We start from the raw sequence: 25,187 nt of genomic DNA on the forward strand, positions 1-25,187 counted from the left end.
GATAATATAATAATTTAAAATCTCATTTGATATTATAAACATTGGGTTAACAACATTTAACAAGATCGTTAACCTAAAGGTTTCAAAACAACACTTACATGTAACGACTAACGATGACTTAACGACTCAGTTAAAATGTATATACATGTAGTGTTTTAATATGTATTTATACACTTTTGAAAGACTTCAATACACTTATCAAAATACTTCTACTTAACAAAAATGCTTACAATTACATCCTCATTCAGTTTCATCAACAATTCTACTCGTATGCACCCGTATTCGTACTCGTACAATACACAGCTTTTAGATGTATGTACTATTGGTATATACACTCCAATGATCAGCTCTTAGCAGCTCATGTGAGTCACCTAACATATGTGGGAACCATCATTTGGCAACTAGCATGAAATATCTCATAAAATTACAAAAATATGAGTAATCATTCATGACTTATTTACATGAAAACAAAATTACATATCCTTTATATCTAATCCATACACCAACGACCAAAAACACCTACAAACACTTTCATTCTTCAATTTTCTTCATCTAATTGATCTCTCTCAATTTCTATCTTCAAGTTCTAAGTGTTCTTCATAAATTCCAAAAGTTCTAGTTTCATAAAATCAAGAATACTTTCAAGTTTGCTAGCTCACTTCCAATCTTGTAAGGTGATCATCCAACCTCAAGAAATCTTTGTTTCTTACAGTAGGTTATCATTCTAATACAAGGTAATAATCATATTCAAACTTTGGTTCAATTTCTATAACTATAACAATCTTATTTCAAGTGATGATCTTACTTGAACTTGTTTTCGTGTCATGATTCTACTTCAAGAACTTCGAGCCATCCAAGGATCCATTGAAGCTAGATCCATTTTTTTCTTTTCCAGTAGGTTTATCCAAGGAACTTAAGGTAGTAATGATGTTCATAACATCATTCGATTCATACATATAAAGCTATCTTATTCGAAGGTTTAAACTTGTAATCACTAGAACATAGTTTAGTTAATTCTAAACTTGTTCGCAAACAAAAGTTAATCCTTCTAACTTGACTTTTAAAATCAACTAAACACATGTTATATATCTATATGATATGCTAACTTAATGATTTAAAACCTGGAAACACGAAAAACACCATAAAACCGGATTTACGCCGTCGTAGTAACACCGTGGGCTGTTTTGGGTTAGTTAATTAAAAACTATGATAAACTTTGATTTAAAAGTTGTTATTCTGAGAAAATAATTTTTATTATGAACATGAAACTATATCCAAAAATTATGGTTAAACTCAAAGTGGAAATATGTTTTCTAAAATGGTCATCTAGACGTCGTTCTTTCGACTGAAATGACTACCTTTACAAAAACGACTTGTAACTTATTTTTCCGACTATAAACCTATACTTTTTCTGTTTAGATTCATAAAATAGAGTTCAATATGAAACCATAGCAATTTGATTCACTCAAAACGGATTTAAAATGAAGAAGTTATGGGTAAAACAAGATTGGATAATTTTTCTCATTTTAGCTACGTGAAAATTGGTAACAAATCTATTCCAACCATAACTTAATCAACTTGTATTGTATATTATGTAATCTTGAGATACCATAGACACGTATACAATGTTTCGACCTATCATGTCGACACATCTATATATATTTCGGAACAACCATAGACACTCTATATGTGAATGTTGGAGTTAGCTATACATGGTTGAGGTTGATTCCAAAATATATATAGTTTGAGTTGTGATCAATACTGAGATACGTATACACTGGGTCGTGGATTGATTCAAGATAATATTTATCGATTTATTTCTGTACATCTAACTGTGGACAACTAGTTGTAGGTTACTAACGAGGACAGCTGACTTAATAAACTTAAAACATCAAAATATATTAAAAGTGTTGTAAATATATTATGAACATACTTTGATATACATGTATATATTGTTATAGGTTCGTGAATCAACCAGTGGCCAAGTCTTACTTCCCGACGAAGTAAAAATCTGTGAAAGTGAGTTATAGTCCCACTTTTAAAATCTAATATTTTTGGGATGAGAATACATGCAGGTTTTATAAATGATTTACAAAATAGACACAAGTACGTGAAACTACATTCTATGGTTGAATTATCGAAATCGAATATGCCCCTTTTTATTAAGTCTGGTAATCTAAGAATTAGGGAACAGACACCCTAATTGACGCGAATCCTAAAGATAGATCTATTGGGCTTAACAAACCCCATCCAAAGTACCGGATGCTTTAGTACTTCGAAATTTATATCATATCCGAAGGGTGTCCCGGAATGATGGGGATATTCTTATATATGCATCTTGTTAATGTCGGTTACCAGGTGTTCACCATATGAATGATTTTTATCTCTATGTATGGGATGTGTATTGAAATATGAAATCTTGTGGTCTATTATTATGATTTGATATATATAAGTTAAACCTATAACTCACCAACATTTTTGTTGACGTTTTAAGCATGTTTATTCTCAGGTGATTATTAAGAGCTTCCGCTGTCGCATACTTAAATAAGGACGAGATTTGGAGTCCATGCTTGTATGATATTGTGTAAAAACTGCATTCAAGAAACTTATTTTGTTGTAACATATTTGTATTGTAAACCATTATGTAATGGTCGTGTGTAAACAGGATATTTTAGATTATCATTATTTGATAATCTACGTAAAGCTTTTTAAAACCTTTATCTATGAAATAAAGGTTATGGTTTGTTTTAAAAATGAATGCAGTCTTTGAAAAACGTCTCATATAGAGGTCAAAACCTCGCAACGAAATCAATTAATATGGAACGTTTTTAATCAATAAGAACGGGACATTTCAAGAAAAATATCCAGGATAAGAACTGGATGGAGCTTTTTCACAATCTTTGGAAGTATGAATCGAGAAAGAAAGTATAGAAGTGGTGAAGATAATGAAACAGAAGAAGCTAATTTATAGCAAAATTCTAGACACAGCAATCAAGGCAATTTTAATTTCCTTAATTACCGGAGAATCAAATCTTATACAGATTATAAAGATTTCCTTTAAATCCTTTGAATTCCGGAAATCACCTTTAATTATGTCAAAAGTTAAGGCAAACTGATATTTCCTTATTTCAAACTTTTAAGATAACTTCATTTATACTCTTCCTATTATCGAATCGTTTTATCCATATTACCCAATGTTGATAAAACAATATTTTCAACTCATATTCATCATTCTTGTTGTAAAGAATGACAATCTCTATCAAATTTCACGACTATGATTTTCATGAACTCCTCTATATTTTGTCTACCCTAGCGTGGTGGCATAAACGCTCAAGGTTTAAATGAGCTCGATATTATTCATAACACATTTTATATATCTAATTTACTGAAATGACTTGTATAACATCATCATTTTGAATGATCTCCGCATTAATAATAAAATGCACTTCGTAGAAGAACTTGTAGAAATTATGGTTTGTATGATTTTAATTCTTGAAACAGAACAATATTCTATCCGTTGGAATTCACGCAAGGCCCCGAGCATACCTGGGAACGTGAAAACCAAATAAAACGTAAATATCCTCGTCTATGTACGAACAACACCGATTAATGGCAACAACTAAATTTCGGGACGAAATTTCTTTTAACGGATAGGTACTATAACAACCCTCATATTTCCATACCTGAATTGACTAATTTGACTATAGGGTTGTTATCCATACGTAATATATAATTAAATTTGACATTGATCAAATATTTATTTTTAGTCGACACTTTTTGTTAACTAAAGTTTACACTAATTATATAAAATAACTTTAGTTAATATTAATATTAGTAATAATGAGTTAAGATGTATTGACTCATTCTTCCTGAAGAATTATATATGTATACTTTATATATATATATGGTTTGAAACAATAATAAATCTTTTCGTACTAAGCTATTACGTGTAAATCTTAACTAGTATGTACTACTTGGTTAATTCATATAACTAATATGCTATAATGTACATCCTTCGTTAATGACTTAATGATCGTTAATCACTGCTTCAGCACAATAAACTCCATTTCATAATAAATCAAGTGTATTATTTAAATACATGTCTGATTTTACACTTCCATTTTCGATGTACTCGAAACTTTTTAGAAAACATTATTCGTGTCTTGTGAATTTCACAAGAATTCCACGAGCACCAACATCATATACCGAGGTATATCAATAACAATGAACGATGAAGTATTGATTCATAACTCCATTAAAGAAATATTCCGCGACGATTATGTGATCTCTCAAGTTTTGAAGATTATTTATTCTTGTTCCAACCGCAAATCAAATGATTTTAATATTATATTAACTCATTAAATCTATATTATATTTAAAGAATACATATATGAACGTATATCTCCATAAAGATTGTAATTAAAGTTCTTTTGTACAAACTGTTAATTGTGAAAATATTTTAACGGGTAGGTAATACCCGAGAAATATTTATATCTCACATTAATATGTTGCATTGTACATTCTTCAATTTTGATTCAATAATCAGTAACTATACTACTTACGTTCACAAGATATATGTATCCGTTCACTAAAGAACAACCATTTTCGTACAAATTCAATTACATATTCTAATTTTGACATATCAGAATCCAAGTAAAGCTTTAGCAGGTGTTATCTTCCTAAAGATTACTAAATTCATATATATATTCATTCGTATTTTGTGATGAATTATCACGTCAAACCACCAAAATTAGAACCATTGATGGTTACATCCTACACTTAAACACTTCAAATTTAAAATTCTTGAAAACACCTCGGATTGAGATCTCTAGGTTGAGATCTCGGTCACGTCCTTCCGTTCAATTCTTTCGTGGAATACTCTTTTATGCTACTAAGGTGATTTTCATAGCCCCATTTTTACTGTTTACTTAACTATTTATAACTTTTGGGGTGAGATACATGCTTGCTTTATAACTGTTTTACACTTAGACACAAGTACTAAATTGTTAACTATGCTGTCATGCTTTGATTCATGCTAAATCCCTACCGTAATATCGTCAATTGCTACGTTTAAATGCAAACTTAATTGTTGTGAGTAGGCCTATTGAGAGTAACGTCTCTAACCATTCGACCATTGGTCTTTGGTTACATAATAATGATTCCACGACACTGACAGTACAAGGTGTCATAGGGTAAACTTGTTTAGTAGTGATATTACAAAATGCAGCAACACTTTTAGATTGATATTTCTATATCAATCAACTTTAAACTAAATCTTGTGGTCTAAAACTTTGGATATTATTTATAAACCTGTGAATTTCACCCACTTAACCTTTTTGGTTGACACTTTAAGCATGTTTTGTCTCAGATGATGATTGAGTTAGCTGTTTGCAACTTTGTGATGATAGATTTGATGCTTGCATGGAGTCCACATCGCATATTATATTTTAGTTCATAAACATTTATTTTACGTTTTAATAATAATGTAAACATGTATTACTGCTTCCGCTGTTTTATTAACAAAGGTTTTATTTAAAAAGTCTCATATAGAGTCGTTCTCGTTTATACAACTGTGTTATGATATGATTGGTCACAATTACCCCTGGTCCATTTTGGGGGGTGTGACATGAAATGAAATTTAGTTAAAAGGGGGGGGGGGAAAGGTGAAAAGTCAAAATTACCCTTGGTACTATTCAATATGGAAGCATCGAAATAGCTTTTTTTTAAAGCCCATGAAGAAATGCTCTTTATTATAGGTCGTAAACTCGTGGATAATTAAGTCATTGCAATCTTTTTCTAGCTGCTCACTAGAGAGGTTATTTTTTTGTTTTAATGAATTTGTCGTTTCAATAAAAAAAAAATTAATCAAAATCTTATATTAAATTAGGCACGAAACATACTGTAAAAACTACATTAAACCTAGTCATCGTACGGAATCGATGTGGATTTTAGCCATTTTCTAGCATTTATAAATTTCGATACGTTAAACTTACAGGCTTGGTGGTAATCCATGATGTGATGACCTGGCCATGTAACTCGACCCTGTAAACTGGAACCAGGCCCAAAGTTTTCATACTCACCATAATATAACTTGTCCAAACCCTGACCCTGATCCTGATCACCGGACCATGGGATCCAACCCTTTGGGTCAATAAAGTTGTCAATGTACGACTCAATGATGACAGCTCGGGCGTACGGCCTCCATGGCCTACCAAGATAGCTTTTGACTACACTTGTCGAATTATTAAGATCTTTAGTAGCCAAAATGCGACAATTTTTAAACGCAATCCCTGTATGATGTTCAGATGAATTTCGAGACTGAGCTGTTATCACAATGAACTGGTTTGGCATAGGCAATTTGGATACAATGTTACATTTTTGAAAAACGACAGCTGCGTTACCAAATATGTAATCTATGGTTCCAAATATGTTGCATTCTCTGAAAAATTGCTTAAACGAGTGAACGTATAATGTATCTTGGTAACCACTTATGGTGCATCTGTAAAATGCTACCAAGTTTGCGCTGATGCGAAGGGCTACTGCCTGGTGTTTTGTCGGTCCTGCTGTGTTATAAAACCCGATGTCGCGTGCTACGAATCTGGGACCTGATACACCTGATCACATATAACCATTTATTCAATTTATCCATCGTACGACCATAAGCTAAATTGGTCGGAAACAGTTACGGGATAACCCGATTAGACTGCGTACATCTGAGTATAAAAGTACTGTCCCTCCCCATGTAGCTTGAACATGAAAAACATTAATTATTTATATTAATATAAGTGATGAAAAACAATACTCTGCAATAAAAACATTAACAAACAAACAATATATACTACTATACTCAGAGCATCTACAATGAGAGAAAAATAATGCAAATCAATTTTGCAAGATTTATAAGATTTTCTATAAAAGTTTTCCCAAAAAGTTGTCTCCAATGAAGAAAAGTTTACACCTTTACACTAAAATCTACACACAAAACTTCAAAAAAAAAAAAAACTTTTTACCAAAGATTTGAAATTTCTCAAACCTTTCCTCAAAAATCAGTTTCTTTTTTTGAAAAAAAAAAAAAAAAAATTTTTAGCAGAAGTAGGGTGTGAGCTTATGTTGTTACCGACGGTTGCAGATCTGAAAGGCGTCCAACCGTCAACCGTGCTTCTGTTACCACTGATTAAAGTTACATCTCTTCCTTCACCAAGAAGAACAATGTTGGGTTTGTTCTTAGGAATCACCACATTTTCTTTATACAACCCTCGTTTAATATAAATAACGACCTTACGAGCACTGTTATTTGGAGCGTAATTAACGGCATCAGTAATAGTAGTAAAGTTTCCAGACCCATCTGCAGCCACAGTTATCCTGTTAGACCAACTGATAAATTTCTTCCCATCTTTCCTATAAAACCACTTTGGTGGACCCGCCTCGTATTTCGCAGTGCGCCTCGTTTCACTCGATAAAAGTGAAAGCGAATCGGTTACATGGTTATTAGCTTTTATTATGGTGTCAACCAGGATTTGTTTTAGAGGACCATATGCAGTTTCCAGACCTTCAAGACACGTATCTGCGTTGGTGGCTGCAGCTGCCAGGTAGTCCCTTGCGTCCGCTAAGTTATCGGGATCGTAAGGAGCTGGGGTTAGTTGAACGAGCGACTCGTTTAAAGACGATAAAGTGATCTGGTAGAGTTCATTGCAGTCTTGAATTGTTCCCATTTGTTTCTCATGGATATTGTTGTTATTAGTGTTTGACAACAAGTTTAACACCTTTGTAGCTTCAGATATGGCTGCATTTAGAGATTGAAGGAGGAGGTTATTAGCAGCAATGTTGTTTACAGAGAACAAGAGAATTAGTACAAAAAACTTAATCATCTTGTCACATTACAAAAGTTTGAAGATGTTTTGATATAAATTTATACAATTAGTCTAAAGTAACTCATGTCCGTTTTCCTTGATTGATTTGTTGACTAATAATTCATTAAGAGTAATAACCTTTAAATTCTCTCCTCAAAACGTACGCTGCCATTTTAATCCGTTGGTACTCTGTTATTCAAAATACGCACTCCTATCAGTTTTAGTTCTTTTATTTACTTAAATACAATAAAAATAAATAAAAGCAATGGTAATAGGTAACGATAACATCAAATGATTTCCTAACTATTCTCTTCTACAATTATTCTTTAATGGAAAATGGTTGATGTTAATAATATAATTTACAAATTGACAAGAATCTGCGTATCTCCTAAAAAGATAATGATGATTGATGACTATACATGATCCCTAATGGTAATATGTATTTATTTATTTGATAAAATCCTTTATTCTAAAATATAGTAGTTACATTAAGAATTGAATAACCATCATCATCCCTAATTCCCTATTTCCCTATATAGGTTAATAATATATTAAAAAAAGCAATTTTCCCTGAAGGTAAGGCTTCTATGACTTTTGATACGTAAAATTAGTGATTGAATTTGAGAAGCTCCTTTCGCCATTTTCACGTTGCTCCACCCTGTACCACCGACCCAATTGGCATTATAGCCAAAGTTCCTGCCCAACGTCTGCCGAAAAAGTTGAAATCTAAGCTATATTTGTGAGTACGTTTTAACTCCTGACACTCACTCCTACTTATTCAATTTGGTTTCAATAAAATGTTGATCTAAACAGTGAACTTAACCCGTCTCTACTCTCCGTGCTCAAAGGCATAGTATAGTATATAATTACTTAAAGCATATTATATACTACGGACTCTCTCTCTCTTTTAAACGAACCGTCAAATTATCAAGTCGCAATGCAAACAAAGATTAAGTTTAAAAACAAACGGTCTTCAGTATTCAAATACATACAAAGACAATTAGACCACATCTTTACATATATGATCTGCAAATCTTCAAATAAAAACATCCTAAAAAACAGCACCTAAAACTTATGCCCACGATTGAAATATGGGAAACAGATTATAATACAACAACAACAACAACAACAACAACAATACCCAATCCCACCAATGTGGGGTATGGGGAAGGTTGATCGTAGACAATCCTTCCTCTATCCTAGAATAAAGAGCAATCATTTCTCCACCCCGAGTGTAACACTCCCAAGAGTAGAGAAATTCCTTTCTCTCTATATTCGTCAGATAGAGAGATTGCTTCCAGGGACCTCCGGCCAGAAAGTAAAAAAAAAAAAAAAAAAAAAAAAAAACGATACAAACGAGACGCCATGAAAATGGTGAGATCAAATCTTCATGGGTTTTACAGGGGTTTAATTTAGGCTCTAAGTGGCGGTAAAGTCGCCAATAAATCGATGCTTGCCGTTGACTCACTTAGTAGAGCCATAAAATATATATATATATATATATATATATATATATATATATATATATATATATGGGAACGTACCTTAGACTGCCGTGCGAAGCTCAAGGGATGACGGGAAATGCTACACTACATACCAACATACCTGCATACGCATACATACATACGAGAACATACGAGCATACAACCATAGACATGACGGCCAACAAAAAAGCACGCATACCAACAAACATAAACAAGAACTTATAGATTATAATAATAATATCAAGTGTGTCAGCTCAGGAACGAGCAAGTTGGAAGAGAGCACAACCAAACAAAGTCTTTTAATAAGTAAATCATTCTTACATTCCAATACATTTAGACGCATTTAAAAGTATAAAAAAAGAACCTCACACTCGACATTATTATCTTAGTTTAACCTCAGCATGCTTCACTTATTGTTGTGCACATTGTACCCTTTGTGCACCACCAGGCATGTCTTCATCTTCATCATATGCTTCTTGAGCTTGTTGCTGCTGCTTCCTTCTCATCTCCTCTTCAATGTTGACATCATGCAGAGTTGTCTCCTCGCACTCATCCAGCTCCATGTCAGTCATCTGCATAGTTGGCTTAGGTGGCAGGACCGCCTCCAATGCCTTGCATTGTTCCAGGGCCAACGAATCCGGAAATTCAACTGTGAAGTGGATGTACAGCTTGCCCCTCATAAATGGCCTTCCGTACATTGGCATACCTTCATCATTTATTGCCTTGAACGAATCTACAAAACAATACAAAAAACAATCAACACTTGCAAACAAACATGTTTAACAAAACCTGTTAGGATAAATATTAAAAGGGCAGGGACAATTACCAGGCTTGACAATCTCTCCGGGTTGAGATTTAATAAGAAGCTGCCTGTTGTCCAAATGGGTCAAGATAAACTGGAAACCACAAAGGGCCTCGGTCAAGCTCAATGTATGCTCAACAAATAGGTCATCACCCTTTCGCTTAAACTTAGGGTGCTCTTTTTGTTGCAATATGAACACGATATCACCAGTAACTGTGTCAGGCTGCAAAACAGAGTCGTAGAACCATTATAAACCCTATATACATATACATACATGTGTATTTATATGTATACACACGCACACACACACATATGAAATATATATATACATACATATACACATACATACATACACACACACACACACACACACATATATATATATATATATATATATATATATATATATATATATATATATATATATATATATATATATATACATATATATACATATATATATATATAGTGGTAGGATCAAGAGGGAAGTAACCATTCGGGGGGAAGCGGGGGGAAGCAAAAACTTTTTTTTTTTCGTTTTTTGAAAAAACTTTGTTCACGAACATTATAGATGAGATGAAAATATGAACATTTAGTAGAGACACTTTGTGATAAATGTTTTTATTTTGGCGGGAAAACGCTCGAAGAAGTAATATATAACAATTATCGTGTTTTTCGAGCGTATTTTGAGGTTTTAGCTATTGGGGTTTAGATATTAGGGTTTAGATATTAGGGTTTATAGGATTTAGATATTAGGGTTTAGAAATTTAGGGTTTAGGGTTTAGATTTAGGGTTTAGATTTAGGATTTAGATTGAGTTTTTAATACGAACGGTTTAGAGTTTAGGGTTTAGGGTTTAGGGTTTGGTGTTTTGGGTTTATTCCATAAACCCAAAACACCAAACCCTAAACCCTAAACTCTAAATCGGGCTAAATTTTACTTCACAAAACATGAAGGAAAAAAAAAACGTTCATATTCGTCACGAACAATATTATCTTGAATGTTATTTTTGTCGATCGTTTTCCCGCCTAAATAATAACATTCATCACGAAGTCTCTTCTAAATGTTCATATTTTCGTGTGATCTTGATGCCGGGAAAAAAAAATTCAAAAAAAACGAAAAAAAAAAAAATAAAATTGCTTCCCCCCGATTGGTTACTTCCCCATTGATCCTGCCCCTATATATATACACACACACACACATTATCACCAGTAACTGTGTCAGGCTGCAAAACAGAGTCGTAGAACCATTATAAACCTATATACATATACATACATGTGTATTTATATGTATACACACGTACACGCACGCACACACACACATATGAAATATATATATACATACATATACACATATATATACACACACACACACACATACATTATACATATATAGTGTATATGTATAAATATATACATATATAAACACATATATATACACACATATGAATACATATATACTGTATAGATTATATACTCCGTATCACACACACATAAAAATATATAATCTGTATAGTATATATATATATACACACACACACACATACATATATAGAATAGGATGATGGGAAAGCTTACAGCTTCATCAGCCTCTCCAGGGAATGTAATCTTCTGACCATTTTGCATGCCTTTTTCCACATGTACTTCGAGCACCTTTTTCTCCTGCACCACTTTGTCACCCTTACACTGTGTGCAGCGATCCTTATCGTTGATAGTTTCACCGGTACCCTTACATTCATTACATGGATGCTGCATTTGCTGGATCATAGATGGGCCAAGATGCCTGATTGAAACTTTCATTCCAGAACCTTGACAGCCAGAACACTTCATCGAAGCACCTGACTTTGAACCCTTTCTGAAAGATTGAAATTTAACATTAGCAAAATAAAATACAGAAACCAGTAAGAATCAAATATGAATATCTGTTAAGTATGGTACTCAGTACTCACCCTTTACACTTGGAGCAGAGCACGTTTCGTGAAAGAGAGAGCTTTTTTGATGTGCCATTGCAGAGATCCTCAAGAGAGACTTTAAGAGGATGGACAACGTCTTCTCCTCTTCGTTGTCTTCGTCCCCTGCTACTACCACCACCACCTGTACACAAAATATTTCAAATTCAACACTAATTACAACCAGAATAACTTCATAAAATAGAGAAACTATAAACAGGAATTAGATCAAAAAGGTGCTTACCACCAAAAGGACTACCACCACCACCAAAGAACGATTGGAAGATGTCAAATGGGTCATGCCCACCACCTCCACCACCCATTCCTTCCTTCAAGGCATCCTCACCGTACTGATCATAAATCTCTCGCTTCTCTGGGTCACTCAGAACCTCATATGCTTGTGCGAGCTCCTTAAACTAAAGATATATACACCAACTTACAAACATGAGCACATTACCATCTACATACTAACATTAAGTACATAAATAATACGTTTAGACAACACATTCCTTTTAGGCAGGCAAAAAATACGCTTTGTTAGTTGCTTGTTTGTTTGTCCATTAACAAGACAAATATGTACTATTCCAATAAGATTTTTGTTATATATAAAAAAAAAAAAAAAAAAAAAAAAAAAAAAAAACTTAATTAAGTTGGCCAATTGACTAATCAAAACCTACCGGATTCAGCACTATAACCCTAATATCATGTTTTATGTATCAAAAAACTATAAGCTTAATTGTAATAAATTAATCAGGATCTATAAATAAACTTCAATAAAAGGTGTAACATAATTAATCAAGCAAACAACAAAATTCCAACTAAGTAAAAAATATTGTAAGATAATTGATAATATTATGGTTAGGGTTAGTACCTTTTCAGGATCGCCACCCTTATCAGGATGATTTTTAATAGCAGCTTTCCGGTAAGCTTTTTTCAAATCATCTTGTGAAGCACTGTTAGGGACACCTAGGATCTCGTAATATTTCGTATTATCGCTCTTTTTAGGCGCTCTTCCAAACATCTTCTTCTTCGATCTTCAATATTCAATTACTACAAATCTATACGATTAACAGATCAGATTCAGTAATTGGTACCTGCAATTATAGATATAGAATCATGTAAGGTGTATTTATAGAAAGAGAATCATACCTTCGAAGAAGTAGATCCGGAATAGGAAGACTTGACTAGTTTAGGAGTGTTCGGCGAAATAAGAGGTAGGAAAAGGGTTTGGGTATTTGGGGGTAGATGCTGTTGTATAATTTGAGGAGATGAGATGGACGGCTCAGATTGGTTTCATCTCCGTGATGACATCGATAATTAAATAGAAGCCTCTAGAAGCTCTTTGCGTTTCAATTGCTTAGCCAAGTTTAGCGCATTATAAAAGAGGTCTCAATTGTTCTGTACTTGTGTCTTAACTCTTAATCCTCCGTAGCTAGACGAGACTTCACTGCTACATAGTACTTTTTTTAAGGACTAAATTTATGACTAAACACATTCAATAGTTATACATTTCTTACATATTTTTAATTAATTTTTATTTTTTTCTAAACAATATTTATTTAAATAAAACTAAACTTTTATTAAAAATTAAAAACATTACAATAATTAAAATTAAAAATTACATTAACATTTGAAAATAAAATTACATTAAAATTAAAAAAAAAAAAAAAAAACTACTCGTCGCCTTCTTCTTAAACTTGAACTTCTTCTACGTCATCGGGAATGTATGAAGGTCCTATCTCGGCTTGATTGTTTGGATTAATTGTTAGATCATGTCGAATTCGATAATTAGGTGGAAGACTATACACGTGTTCTACAAGCATATATCTCGTAGTAGTCGATGAATGCCCACATCTCTTAATTCTGCGTCTATCCACATATGCGCCTTGACTCTTTCTTGGAATGTTCCTCGTGCACGTCGAATCGAACGATAATTCTCCTCGAGCCCACAAAATTCACGGCCATTGTCCTCGGTTATCATATTATTTAATATGATACATGTTAACATAATCCTTCTAATTTTGCGGATGTAATACGGTCTTGCCGGATGTTGAACAATGGTTCATCGACCTTGTAATACTCCAAATGCTCATTCAATATCTTTTCTTGTCGATGATTGGTACTTTGAGGATTTTGCTTGTTTCGGGTCTATCGAATTTCTGAACGACTTCACTAATGTTGCCATTCCGGATAAATTCCATCCGTCAAATAATAACTCTTAGTAAACGTACACTCGTTAACCGTAAATGTACATGGTGGAGCTTCACCGGCTAATAACTCGGTTAACAAATCAAATTGATTAAGTACGTTGATATCATTATTTGAACCCGCAGGTCCAAAATAAGCGTGCCAAAACCATCCATCGTACGAGGCTACCGCTTCAAGCAATATTGACGGGTAACCATGATCACCTCGTGTATAATGACCCTTCCACCGTTGTGGAAAATTTCTCCATCTTCAATGCATATAATCGAGACTTCCTAACATCCTCGAAAAACCATGTATTTGAGCATGTTTAGCGGTCAAACGTTGCACATTTCTCAAATACTCGGTAGTGTACAAGTTCACATTTGCAATAATTGTTTAAAGAATCATATGCGGTTTGTTCACCCATACGCAAATACTCATCAAAAATGTCGGCCGAAGTAGCATAAGCTAGTTGACGTATGGCGGATGTTACTTTTTGAACAATATTAAAACCAAGTAATCCGGTAGCATCACGTTTTTTTACGAAAGTAAGTAAAATATTCGGGAATCGGAGTTTGAGAAAAATTCAATATACCTTGACATATATGAAGAAATAAAGGTTTGCTCATTCGATACCATTTACGAAAATAATCCTCCGAAAATGTGAGATTGTCGAAAAACAATCATTATATAAAGCTCTTGCGCTGCCTTCAAGATCTCTATGTAAATATCTTCGAGGTGCTCTAGGTACGGGGACAACTTCTTCATCATCGCTTAACTCATCCAATGCATCAAGTAATTCGACTACGCGAGTATTAGTTGCATTAGTTGTATTTGTGATCGTTAATAACACGTTTAGCTCGCGATCGAAATTTGGGTTATTTGGATTTTTTTTTTTTTGGGTAAAAGATTGATAAAGAATATAAAAGTTTTATAAAATGATATTTTATGTAGATAGAGTGAAAAAGATTGGTGAATGTGTGTATTAAAAATGAAATTTATTGTGTATATATAGGGTTAAAAATAAAAGAAAAAATCGTCGTTATTTAACCGTTGGAGGATTTTTTTTAATTTTTTTTTCTTCTAACGGCTAATTCTTCTGTCCAAAAATGTGATTCAAATGCACGAAATGGAGCACGCAAGGGAGGGCGGACCTCTGGCGGCTCGCTGCCATCGGCGCCCAGGAAGGCGGTCGGCTGGGCGGCCCCCAGGGCGGTACCTTTGGGACCTCTCTAATACTCCGTACATGGCAAGAAAAATGTAAGATTATTTCCTATAAAATTGTTTAGACCAATCCTAACGATTCAGAAAAGAAAATTTAGAGGTTTAGATTGTATAAACATCAATGACAATAACTTATAATCGTGAATAAGTACTTTGGACGGTTAAACATTATCGTATTAACTTTTAACGTGAATAGATAAACGTATATAGATGTATGATAATAAATGTTCATTATATGATTTAATAGGGTATTAAAATGTTTAAGAGATAACTATGACTCTTAAAAGAGATAATTCAGCTTTTAGTGATTAGTGGCTTGGTACATTTTTGTTTTATCTAATATATTACTTATCATTCAAAGCCTACATAAACACCCTAAATGTTGAATGATTCAACGTTTAGCACTAAACAATTCTATTAAGAGGCGTTATAATAAGAAAAATTTAAAATTATTTCGTGTAAATTATTTAGACCAATTCTAATGATAGAGGTTTAGATTGATATATATCTGAATGACAATAACTTATAGCCGTGAATAAATACTTTAGACGGTTAAACATTAGTGTATTAACGTATTAACTTTTTACGTGAATAAATACAAGTATAATTGTATGATGATAAATGTTAATGATATAGTTTAACATGGTATTAAATGAAAAAGAAGGTGTTTAATGTTTAACAGATAACTTTAACTCTACTAAGAGATAACATCAACTCTTAGTGAATCGGTACATTTTTGTTTATCCAATATATCACTTATTATTTAGAGGTTACAAATAGACATTCTTAATGTTGAACAATTCAGCATTTAGCACTAGACAATCCTATTAAGAGATAATTAAACACAGCCTAAATAACATTATTTATCAGTAACTTGAAACTTGAATATGAGCGTGATATGACTACAATGGACGGTTGAAACAGACAGTTTTATTCGTGCGGTGTCGTTAGGTCGCAGGACATCAAATTTGGTGGAACAAAGTAGGACACAGAGGTTTCGTTTAATTTATATTGTGGAAGGTGTAAGTTAACATAGGGTCGTGTTTTTGAATGGTTTAACGAATTGAAGATCAAGTGGATAATTGTCTTTTATTTAAATTACCTGGGTAGTAGTTGTTTTAAGCTAAAGGTCCTAATTGCGGAAAAGTAAATAAAGTGGGAGGATGTCTGAAGTATGCAGATCAGGGAAATGTTGACCAAGATATTAGTTTGGGTTAGGGAAAGTAACTATGTTGATATTAAAGCTATGATTGAAATGGTGTAGATCTGGTTGGCTGAGCCAATTACACAAACCTACTTATCTCTAGACTCTCAGAGTTCTCGTTGAGTAGTGAAAAGTATGTCACTTGGTTGTATAATTGAAATGTGACCATACCTCGGAGGTTATACTTAGTAAAACACTAGGTTTATTAGTGATTTGAGTTCTAATCCTAACACTCGTTATCAGTTTGGTTAACTGAATAACAACGTGCCGTGTTGATTGAACACTGATCACAAACGGAAGGAGTCCGTCGAGTTAAGTTGACAAAACCTTAAATGAAAACTAACAACCATTTCATCATACTAATGAGATCAAACCAAATCAAACATTATACAGCATTAAAGTTGATATACTGAAAGTAAAGCAGATAAAAACCTAACAAGTACCTAAACAGTTGATATGACTTAATCTTAGGGCAACAATCAAACAAGAACATGCAATAGGTTTGGGTCATACAGTTAGGGTGTAGTGACCCGAACTTTTCCATGTTTATATATTAAATGAAATTGTTATTTACATGATTAAGTGTTTCCAACATGTTAAGCAATCAAACTTGTTAAGACTTGATTAATTGAAATAGGTTTAATATAGACAATTGACCACCCAAGTTGACCGGTGATTCACGAACGTTAATATATGTAAAAACTATATGATGACATATATATATGGATATATATATATAGTTAACATGATATTATGATAGGTAAATATATCATTAAGTATATTAACAACGAACTACATATGTAAAAACAAGACTACTAACTTAAGGATTTCGAAACGAGGCATATATGTAACGATTATCGTTGTAACGATATTTAATTGTATATATATCATATTAAGATATATTAATACATCATAATATCATGATAATGTAATAATTTAACATCTCATTTGATATAATAAACAATGGGTTAACAACACTTAACATGAACGTTAACCTAAAGGCTTCAGAACAACACTTACATGTAACGACTAACGATGACTTAACGACTCAGTTAAAATGTATATACATGTAGTGTTTTAATATGTATTCATACACTTTTGAAAGACTTCAAGACACTTATCAAAATACTTCTACTTAACAAAAATGCTTACAATTACATCCCCGTTCAGTTTCATCAATAATTCTATTCGTATGCACCCGTATTCGTACTCGTACAATACACAGCTTTTAGATGTATGTACTATTGGTATATACACTCTAATGATCAGCTCTTAGCAGCCCATGTGAGTCACCTAACACATTTGGGAACCATCATTTGGCAACTAGCATGAAATATCTCATAAAATTACAAAAATATTAGTAATCATTCATGACTTATTTACAAGTAAATAAAATTACACATCTTTTATATCTAATCCATATACCAACGACCAAAAATAACTACAAACACTTTCATTCTTCAATTTTCTTCATCTAATTGATCTCTCTCAAGTTCTATCTTCAAGTTCTAAGTGTTCTTCATAAATTCTATAAGTTCTAGTTTCATAAAATCAAGAATACTTCCAAGTTTGCTAGCTTACTTCCAATCTTGTAAAGCGATCATCCAACCTTAAGAAATCTTTCTTATTTACAGTAAGATATCTTTCTAATACAAGGTAATACTCATATTCAAACTTTGATTCAATTTCTATAACTTTAACAATCTTATTTCGAATGGAAATTTTACTTGAACTTGTTTTCGTGTCATAATTTTGCTTCAAGAACTTTCAAGCCATCCAAGGATCCTTTGAAGCTAGATCTATTTTTCTCATTTCCAGTAGGTTTATCCACAAAACCTGAGGTAGTAATGATGTTCATAACATCATTCGATTCATATATATAAAACTACCTTATTCGAAGGTTTAAACTTGAAATCAGTAGAATATAGTTTAGTTAATTCTAAACTTGTTCGCAAACAAAAGTTAATCCTTCTAACTTGACTTTTAAAATCAACTAAACACATGTTCTATATCTATATGATATGCTAACTTAATGATTTAAAACCTGGAAACACGAAAAACACCGTAAAATCGGATATACGCCGTCGTAGTAACACCGCGGGCTGTTTTGGGTTTGATAATTAAAAACTATGATAAACTTTGATTTAAAAGTTGTTCTTCTGGGAAAATGATTTTTCTTATGAACATGAAACTATATTCAAAAATCATGGTTAAACTCAAAGTGGAAGTATATTTTTCAAAATGGTCATCAAGACGTCGTTCTTTCGACTGAAATGACTACCTCTTACAAAAACGACTTGTAACTTATATTTATGACTATAAACCTATAATTTTTTTGTTTAGATTCATAAAGTATAGTTCAATATGAAACCATAGCAATTTGATTCACTCAAAACGGATTTAAAACGAAGAAGTTATGGGTAAAACAAGATTGGATATTTTTTTATTGTTGTAGCTACGGGAAATATTGTAACAATTCTATACAAATCATATCCTAGCTATCTTATATTGTATTATACATGTATTCTAATATATTATGTAATCTTGGGATACCATAGACACGTATGCAAATGTTTTGACCTATCATATCGACCCATCTATATTTGGAACAACCATAGACACTCTATATGCAGTAATGTTGGAGTTAGCTATACAGGGTTGAGGTTGATTCCAAATATATATATACTTTGAGTTGTGATCTAGCCTAAGACATGTATACACTGGATCATGGATTGATTCAAGATAATATATATATCGATTTATTTCTGTACATCTAACTGTGGACAATTAGTTGTAGGTTACTAACGAGGACAGCTGACTTAATAAACTTAAAACATTAAAACGTATTAAAAATGTTGTAAATATATTTTGAACATACTTTGATATATATGTACATATTTGTTATAGGTTCGTGAATCGACCAGTGGCCAAGTCTTACTTCCCGACGAAGTAAAAATCTGTGAACGTGAGTTATAGTCCCACTTTTAAAAATCTAATATTTTTGGATGAGAATACATGCAATTTTATAAATGTTTTACGAAATAGACACAAGTAAATGAAATTACATTATATGGGTGAATGATCGAAGCCGAATATGCCCCTTTTTAGCTTGGTAGCCTAAGAATTTGGGAACAGACCCCCAAATTAATGCGAATCCTAAAGATAGATCTATCGGTCCCAACAAGCCCCATTCTGGAATTTGGAATGCTTTAGTACTTCGAAATTATCATGTCCGATGGGTGTCCCGGAATGATGGGGATATTCTATATGCATCTTGTTAATGTCGGTTACCAGGTGTTCACCATATGAATGAATTTTATCTCTATGTATGGGGTGTATATTGAAATATGAAATCTTGTGGTCTATTATTATGATTTGATAATATATAGGTTAAACCTATAACTCACCAATATTTTTGTTGACGTTTTAAGCATGTTTATTCTCAGGTGATTATTAAGAGCTTCTGCTGTTGCATACTAAAATAAGGACAAGATTTGGAGTCCATGCTTGTATGATATTGTGTAAAAACTGCATTCAAGAAACTTATTTTTGATGTAATATATTCTTATTGTAAACCATTATGTAATGGTCGTGTGTAATCGGTATATTTTAGATTATCATTATTTGATAATCTACGTAATGCTTTTTAAACCTTTATCGATAAAATAAAGGTTATGGTTGTTTTAAAAATGAATGCAGTCTTTGAAAAACGTCTCATATAGAGGTCAAAACCTCGCGACGAAATCAATTAATATGGAACGTTTATAATCAATATGAACGGAACATTTCAGTTGGTATCCAAGCGTTGGTCTTAGAGAACCAGAAATTTGCATTAGTGTGTCTTATCGAGTTTGTTAGAATACATTAGTGAGTCTGGACTTCGACCGTGTTTTCTTTAAAAACGATTGCTTAACACTTTTGTTGGAAACTATATATTATTAACATGTAAATATTATGTGATATATTAACCTCTTAATGTGTTTGATATTGTGTGATAGATGTCTACCACTAGTACAAATCTCATCGACTCACCTAATAATAATGAAGAGTCGAATATAATTTGGGAAGATTCACAAATTCTCGAAGAGGAATCGGAAGAAGAGGAACCGGAAGAAGAGGAACCGGAAGAAGAGGAACCGGAAGAAGAGGAATCAGAAGAGGAGGAACCGGAAGAAGAGGAACCGGAAGAAGAAGAGGTTTCGGAGGAAGAAATATTGATACCTACAGTAAATCGATTAAATAAAAGAAAATCATCAACCAACGGACCAAAGTTAAAAATGGTCAATGGTGTTTCCGCCGAGGAAGCAAAATATTGGGAAGATTACCAATTTTTCGATGAATCGGATCCCGATGAGGATTCCGATGATGTTATAGAAATTACCTCGACCCAATTTAATAAAGCGAAAGAAAATAATAAGGGAAAAGGTATAAAAATAGAGAAACCTGATTCCAACCCCGATGAACTTTATATGTATTGGCAACGTCCGTATTTCCTAAATTGTAACAATAAACCGGGAACCTCTAAACCACCAGGTTTTTCTAAACCATTGTGGAAAACGACGGCTCGTATTAGAGGAGCACCATATATCCCTAGAAAATTAGGAAAACGAACCAAGTCCGAAGAAGAAGAAACTAGTGATTCAGATTAGAGGGTTGTAATCATGTTGTGTATTATATGTATTGTAGTGTGCTTGTACTTTTATGTTCTATGTAAAAAATTGCTTGTATTGTTTGTTAATTATCTTTTACGAATCTAATCCTTGTCTATTTTACAGTATAAAAACAAAATGGACGTTAAGGATAAACAACTAAAAATTTTAGAAGACCTACTAGGAGATATGATTGATGAAATCTTGTCTAGAGTCGGGCACAATTCATCAGCATAATTAGTTACGGCAAAATTAGTTTGTCAAACGTTTGAAAGACATTCCAGGCATGCCTTAGTATATAAAAGGCTTTCCTTTGAAAGATGGGGTATATCACATTGGGGAGACTTTAAGTTACGCCAAGTTTTCTTTAAGGCATTTAGTGCGGGAAACCCAGATGCAATTTTACGCTACGGGTTATGAACCTATTTTAACTCAACATATCCCAACATAGGACTCCGTTCTTTAGAAAGAGCTTCTAACATGCAACATAAAGAAGCATGTTATGCTTACGGGTTAATAACGTTCGCTTCTCATCAAATTAAGAAAAAGAACATTGGGTTGAAACTTTTAAATAAAACATTTTCACAAGTGACAGACTCAGTAGTTAGGGTAAGAAACAAGGTTTTTAGATTGCTACGAGGCTATTGGGCATTACGAAACCCTCGTCCTTTTGACTTGTTTCTGGACTTATGAATTACGTTTCTTTATTTCTTTTGCTGAGCAACTTGCGTATTAACTAGAATTGCCTTTATAGCTGCCGAGTAGTAAAGTTATTATGTGCTATATTTCATCCTATATGTATTATAACGGTATTGTAAGTTTGTAAAATATTGTATAAAGTTTGAACGCGAAATATTATTGTAATAAGTTTTTCATATAGAAACGTAGTAGTTGAGTTGTATAGTAACTAGTAAGTATGAACTTAACGGGTAGGAACTACCCGAATTAAAACTATAAAATGCTAATATGAAGAAAAAGCTTTTATAAATAAGTTCATATAATGCTATGAGATACTATTGACTACTCTTTAATTCTATATGATTAACTCAATTCTCTTGGCTATTTTTGAAGGAAATGGCACCGGCGACTCGTCAGAATTTGAACATGAGCGAGGAAGACTTCCGTGTTTTCCTTGCAGCAAACATAGCTGCAGTACAGGCTGCGATGCAAAATAACAATAACTCTAGATCTAGCAGTGGAACTAATTCCACAAGAAATCGTGTGGGATGCTCCTACAAAGAATTCACTGCCTGCAAACCTTTGGAATTTGATGGAACTGAAGGACCAATTGGATTGAAACGATGGACCGAGAAAGTCGAATCGGTGTTTGCCATAAGTAAGTGTACTAAAGAGGACAAAGTTAAGTACGCTACGCATACCTTCACAGGTACTACGTTAACGTGGTGGAACACCTATCTTGAACAGGTAGGACCAAATGCTGCTTACGCACTTGATGTGCAAAACGTGGTATATGAATTGTTATATAAAATAGTATGGAAAAATACCGATTAGAGATTGCTACACACTAACGGGCAGTGTACCCGATCGTGTAGTAGTATAGTAAATGGTAAAATCCGTGTATCGTTCCAAGGACAATATCTAAATCAAATTAGGATTATAGACTAAATTGTGATCAACTAAGAAAATTACAAGTACAAGATATATTTTGGTTTGCCCTTTTACGATAGGCGAATCAAGTGATGAATAAGATTAAAAAGACAATATTTTTGGTATTTTTAGTTTATGAAAACAGAAAGATAGTTTTGATATCAAATTAAGGAAATATGCTCATCTAGACTTTTTACCCTTAATGTTGAATGTTATTTAGGATGAAGACCGGATTGATTGGTTATGCACGAGAACTAATTAATTGGTTTACCAAGAGTAGTCTTGCGTAAACACTCAAACGGGATTACAAGACGCAAGTGATGTTCTTGTCATCTAAGACCTCCTATTTGTAATCAACTAATTCAACTAGTTTGAAGACTTGAAGAATGATCATGTCAATGGTGTGTTGTACATGATCCACTCCTATATCAACTAAAGGTTTAACTTAGTTCATTCCCTTGGTCCGGTTAAATGCTCAATTCACCCAACCCAAATAATTAACTAAGTGTTATAACAAGATCCCTATAAACGTCACTAGATAAGGCAAATCATTAACACATGTTAATTGATGGAACTAGGTAGTTGAAAATGTGTATAACAGATTCTAAGGAATTGGTCATTCTCCTAGACAATTACACATACTAATTAAGCTATTCCAAAGTATCTACAAGAGTCGTTCTTACATTCTTATGTAAATTAACCATTTGAACTCAACTTATCCCTTTTGGTAAAAGACGGATAAATACATGTCACTAGGTATAAATCAATACATTAACTTAACAAGATGATGTTTCTTAATCAAATGAACATATCAACTAGTTGAATCGAAAGGATTATATTTAACAAGAATGGTTCTTGTATTCAAACATCAAACTATCGTGCATAATTACAATCAATCAAAAGTAAACATTGAACATCTCGGTTATTTATCTAGATGAACATAAAATGGACTAGCCAACAATCATGCTTGAGAACTTAAACACAACAGTAACAAAGATAGAATTCATTGTAAATACAAGATTAACCTTTTAGGAGTAATCTTGGATGAAGCTCTTGAATGATCTTGGATTCTTCAATGATTGGAGTGCTTAGATGCACTTTGATAAACCCAAGAACTGCTTTGAATCGTATGTTTTCGTCTCTAAACAGAAAGGAAACTGGTGCCCTTGAAATAAAACTGGAAATGGAATTAAATAAGCTGAAAAGTTGGTGAAAAGTACTGTGCGCGGCGCGCACAGTAAGGGTGCGCTGAGCGCACTCTCACCTACTTCAGTTTTCCTTTACAGCTCGATAACGCACGTTCAAATCTACTTTTCTGTTAAAAGTGCGCGAATGGGTGCGCTGAGCGCACTACTGTGCGCTGCGCGCACCACCTAAATGTGCGTTTGGCGCACTTTGGTTTTGGCCAAGAAATCCTCTGATCAAATTTATGCAATGTGCGCTGAGCGCACATTTTGTGGTGCGCTGAGCACACTCTTCTGTCTTTGGATTTCTGGTCTTGTTTTCGATCTCTGAGCTGTTATCATACATAATCTTCATATTTCTTCAAGTTTACAATGATTCTAGACTATATTACAATAATATGAAATACAAACGGAATTACAATGTTTACATATGAAATAAATAACAATAGGACGCGATATTACGACTAAAGATATGACTAATTTGAGTAATATCAGCACTACCGTGGTCGGCATTCAAGCAATTGATGAACGAGAAGTACTGTCCTAGAAACGAAGTCAATAAGCTCAAGGTAGAGCTTAGAGAGTTACGAACATAAGGGTTCGACATTACCACATATGAACAACGATTCACAGATTTGTGCCTATTATGTCCATGAACGTTCGAAGATGAAGAAGAGAAGATCGACGCGTTTATAAAAGGGTTACCCGTAAGGATTCAATAAGATGTGAGTTCACTCGAGCCCGCTTCCATACAAAAGGCAAGTCGAATGGCTCATAAACTCATAAATCAGATTGAGGAAAGAATTAAAGAGCAGGCAGCCGAAGAAGCCAACACGAAACAACTCAAGAGAAAGTGGGAAGAAACCAGTGACAAGGGTCACCAATACAACAACAACAACAACAATTACAACCACAATTACAACAACTATCCCAACAACCGCAACAACAATCGCAACAATAACCGCAATCCTAACAATAACTACAACAAACATCCCAACAACAACAACAACTACAACAACCGTTTCAACAACAATAACAATCCCAACAA

General features: G+C 33.3%; 2 protein-coding genes across 2 annotated transcripts; both read right to left on the bottom strand.

Annotated features, from left to right (window-relative positions):
- Nucleotides 1–5,919: 5,919 nt before the first annotated feature.
- LOC139863387 (probable pectinesterase/pectinesterase inhibitor 12) lies at nt 5,920–7,868 on the bottom strand. The gene is made up of 2 exons (XM_071852023.1): nt 7,118–7,868; nt 5,920–6,614 (listed from the first exon to the last, which is right to left on the bottom strand). The coding sequence occupies exons 1-2, from the start codon at nt 7,866–7,868 to the stop codon at nt 5,920–5,922; spliced, it is 1,446 nt and encodes a 481-aa protein (XP_071708124.1).
- Nucleotides 7,869–9,616: 1,748 nt separating this feature from the next.
- Nucleotides 9,617–13,376, bottom strand: LOC139864801 (dnaJ protein homolog). Its single transcript, XM_071853370.1, has 7 exons — nt 13,233–13,376; nt 12,955–13,141; nt 12,328–12,499; nt 12,084–12,228; nt 11,713–11,989; nt 10,161–10,359; nt 9,617–10,067 (listed from the first exon to the last, which is right to left on the bottom strand). The coding sequence occupies exons 2-7, from the start codon at nt 13,102–13,104 to the stop codon at nt 9,745–9,747; spliced, it is 1,266 nt and encodes a 421-aa protein (XP_071709471.1). The 5' UTR covers nt 13,105–13,141; nt 13,233–13,376; the 3' UTR covers nt 9,617–9,744.
- Between the last annotated feature and the right edge of the window lie 11,811 nt (nt 13,377–25,187).

This window comes from Rutidosis leptorrhynchoides, chromosome 8 (genome assembly GCF_046630445.1).
Source record: "Rutidosis leptorrhynchoides isolate AG116_Rl617_1_P2 chromosome 8, CSIRO_AGI_Rlap_v1, whole genome shotgun sequence".
NCBI classification, from domain to species: Eukaryota; Viridiplantae; Streptophyta; class Magnoliopsida; order Asterales; family Asteraceae; genus Rutidosis; species Rutidosis leptorrhynchoides.

Coding starts and splice junctions, on each gene's coding strand:
- LOC139864801 (XM_071853370.1), bottom strand. CDS start 13,104: ATGTTTGGAAGAGCGCCTAAAAAGAGCGATAATACGAAATATTACGAG. Junction 12,229..12,327: donor TGGTGGTAGTCCTTTTGGTG/GTAAGCACCTTT, acceptor TTTTGTGTACAG/GTGGTGGTGGTAGTAGCAGG. Junction 10,068..10,160: donor CGGAGAGATTGTCAAGCCTG/GTAATTGTCCCT, acceptor ATTGTTTTGTAG/ATTCGTTCAAGGCAATAAAT.
- LOC139863387 (XM_071852023.1), bottom strand. CDS start 7,868: ATGATTAAGTTTTTTGTACTAATTCTCTTGTTCTCTGTAAACAACATT. Junction 6,615..7,117: donor TTTCAGATCTGCAACCGTCG/GTAACAACATAA, acceptor ATATGTGATCAG/GTGTATCAGGTCCCAGATTC.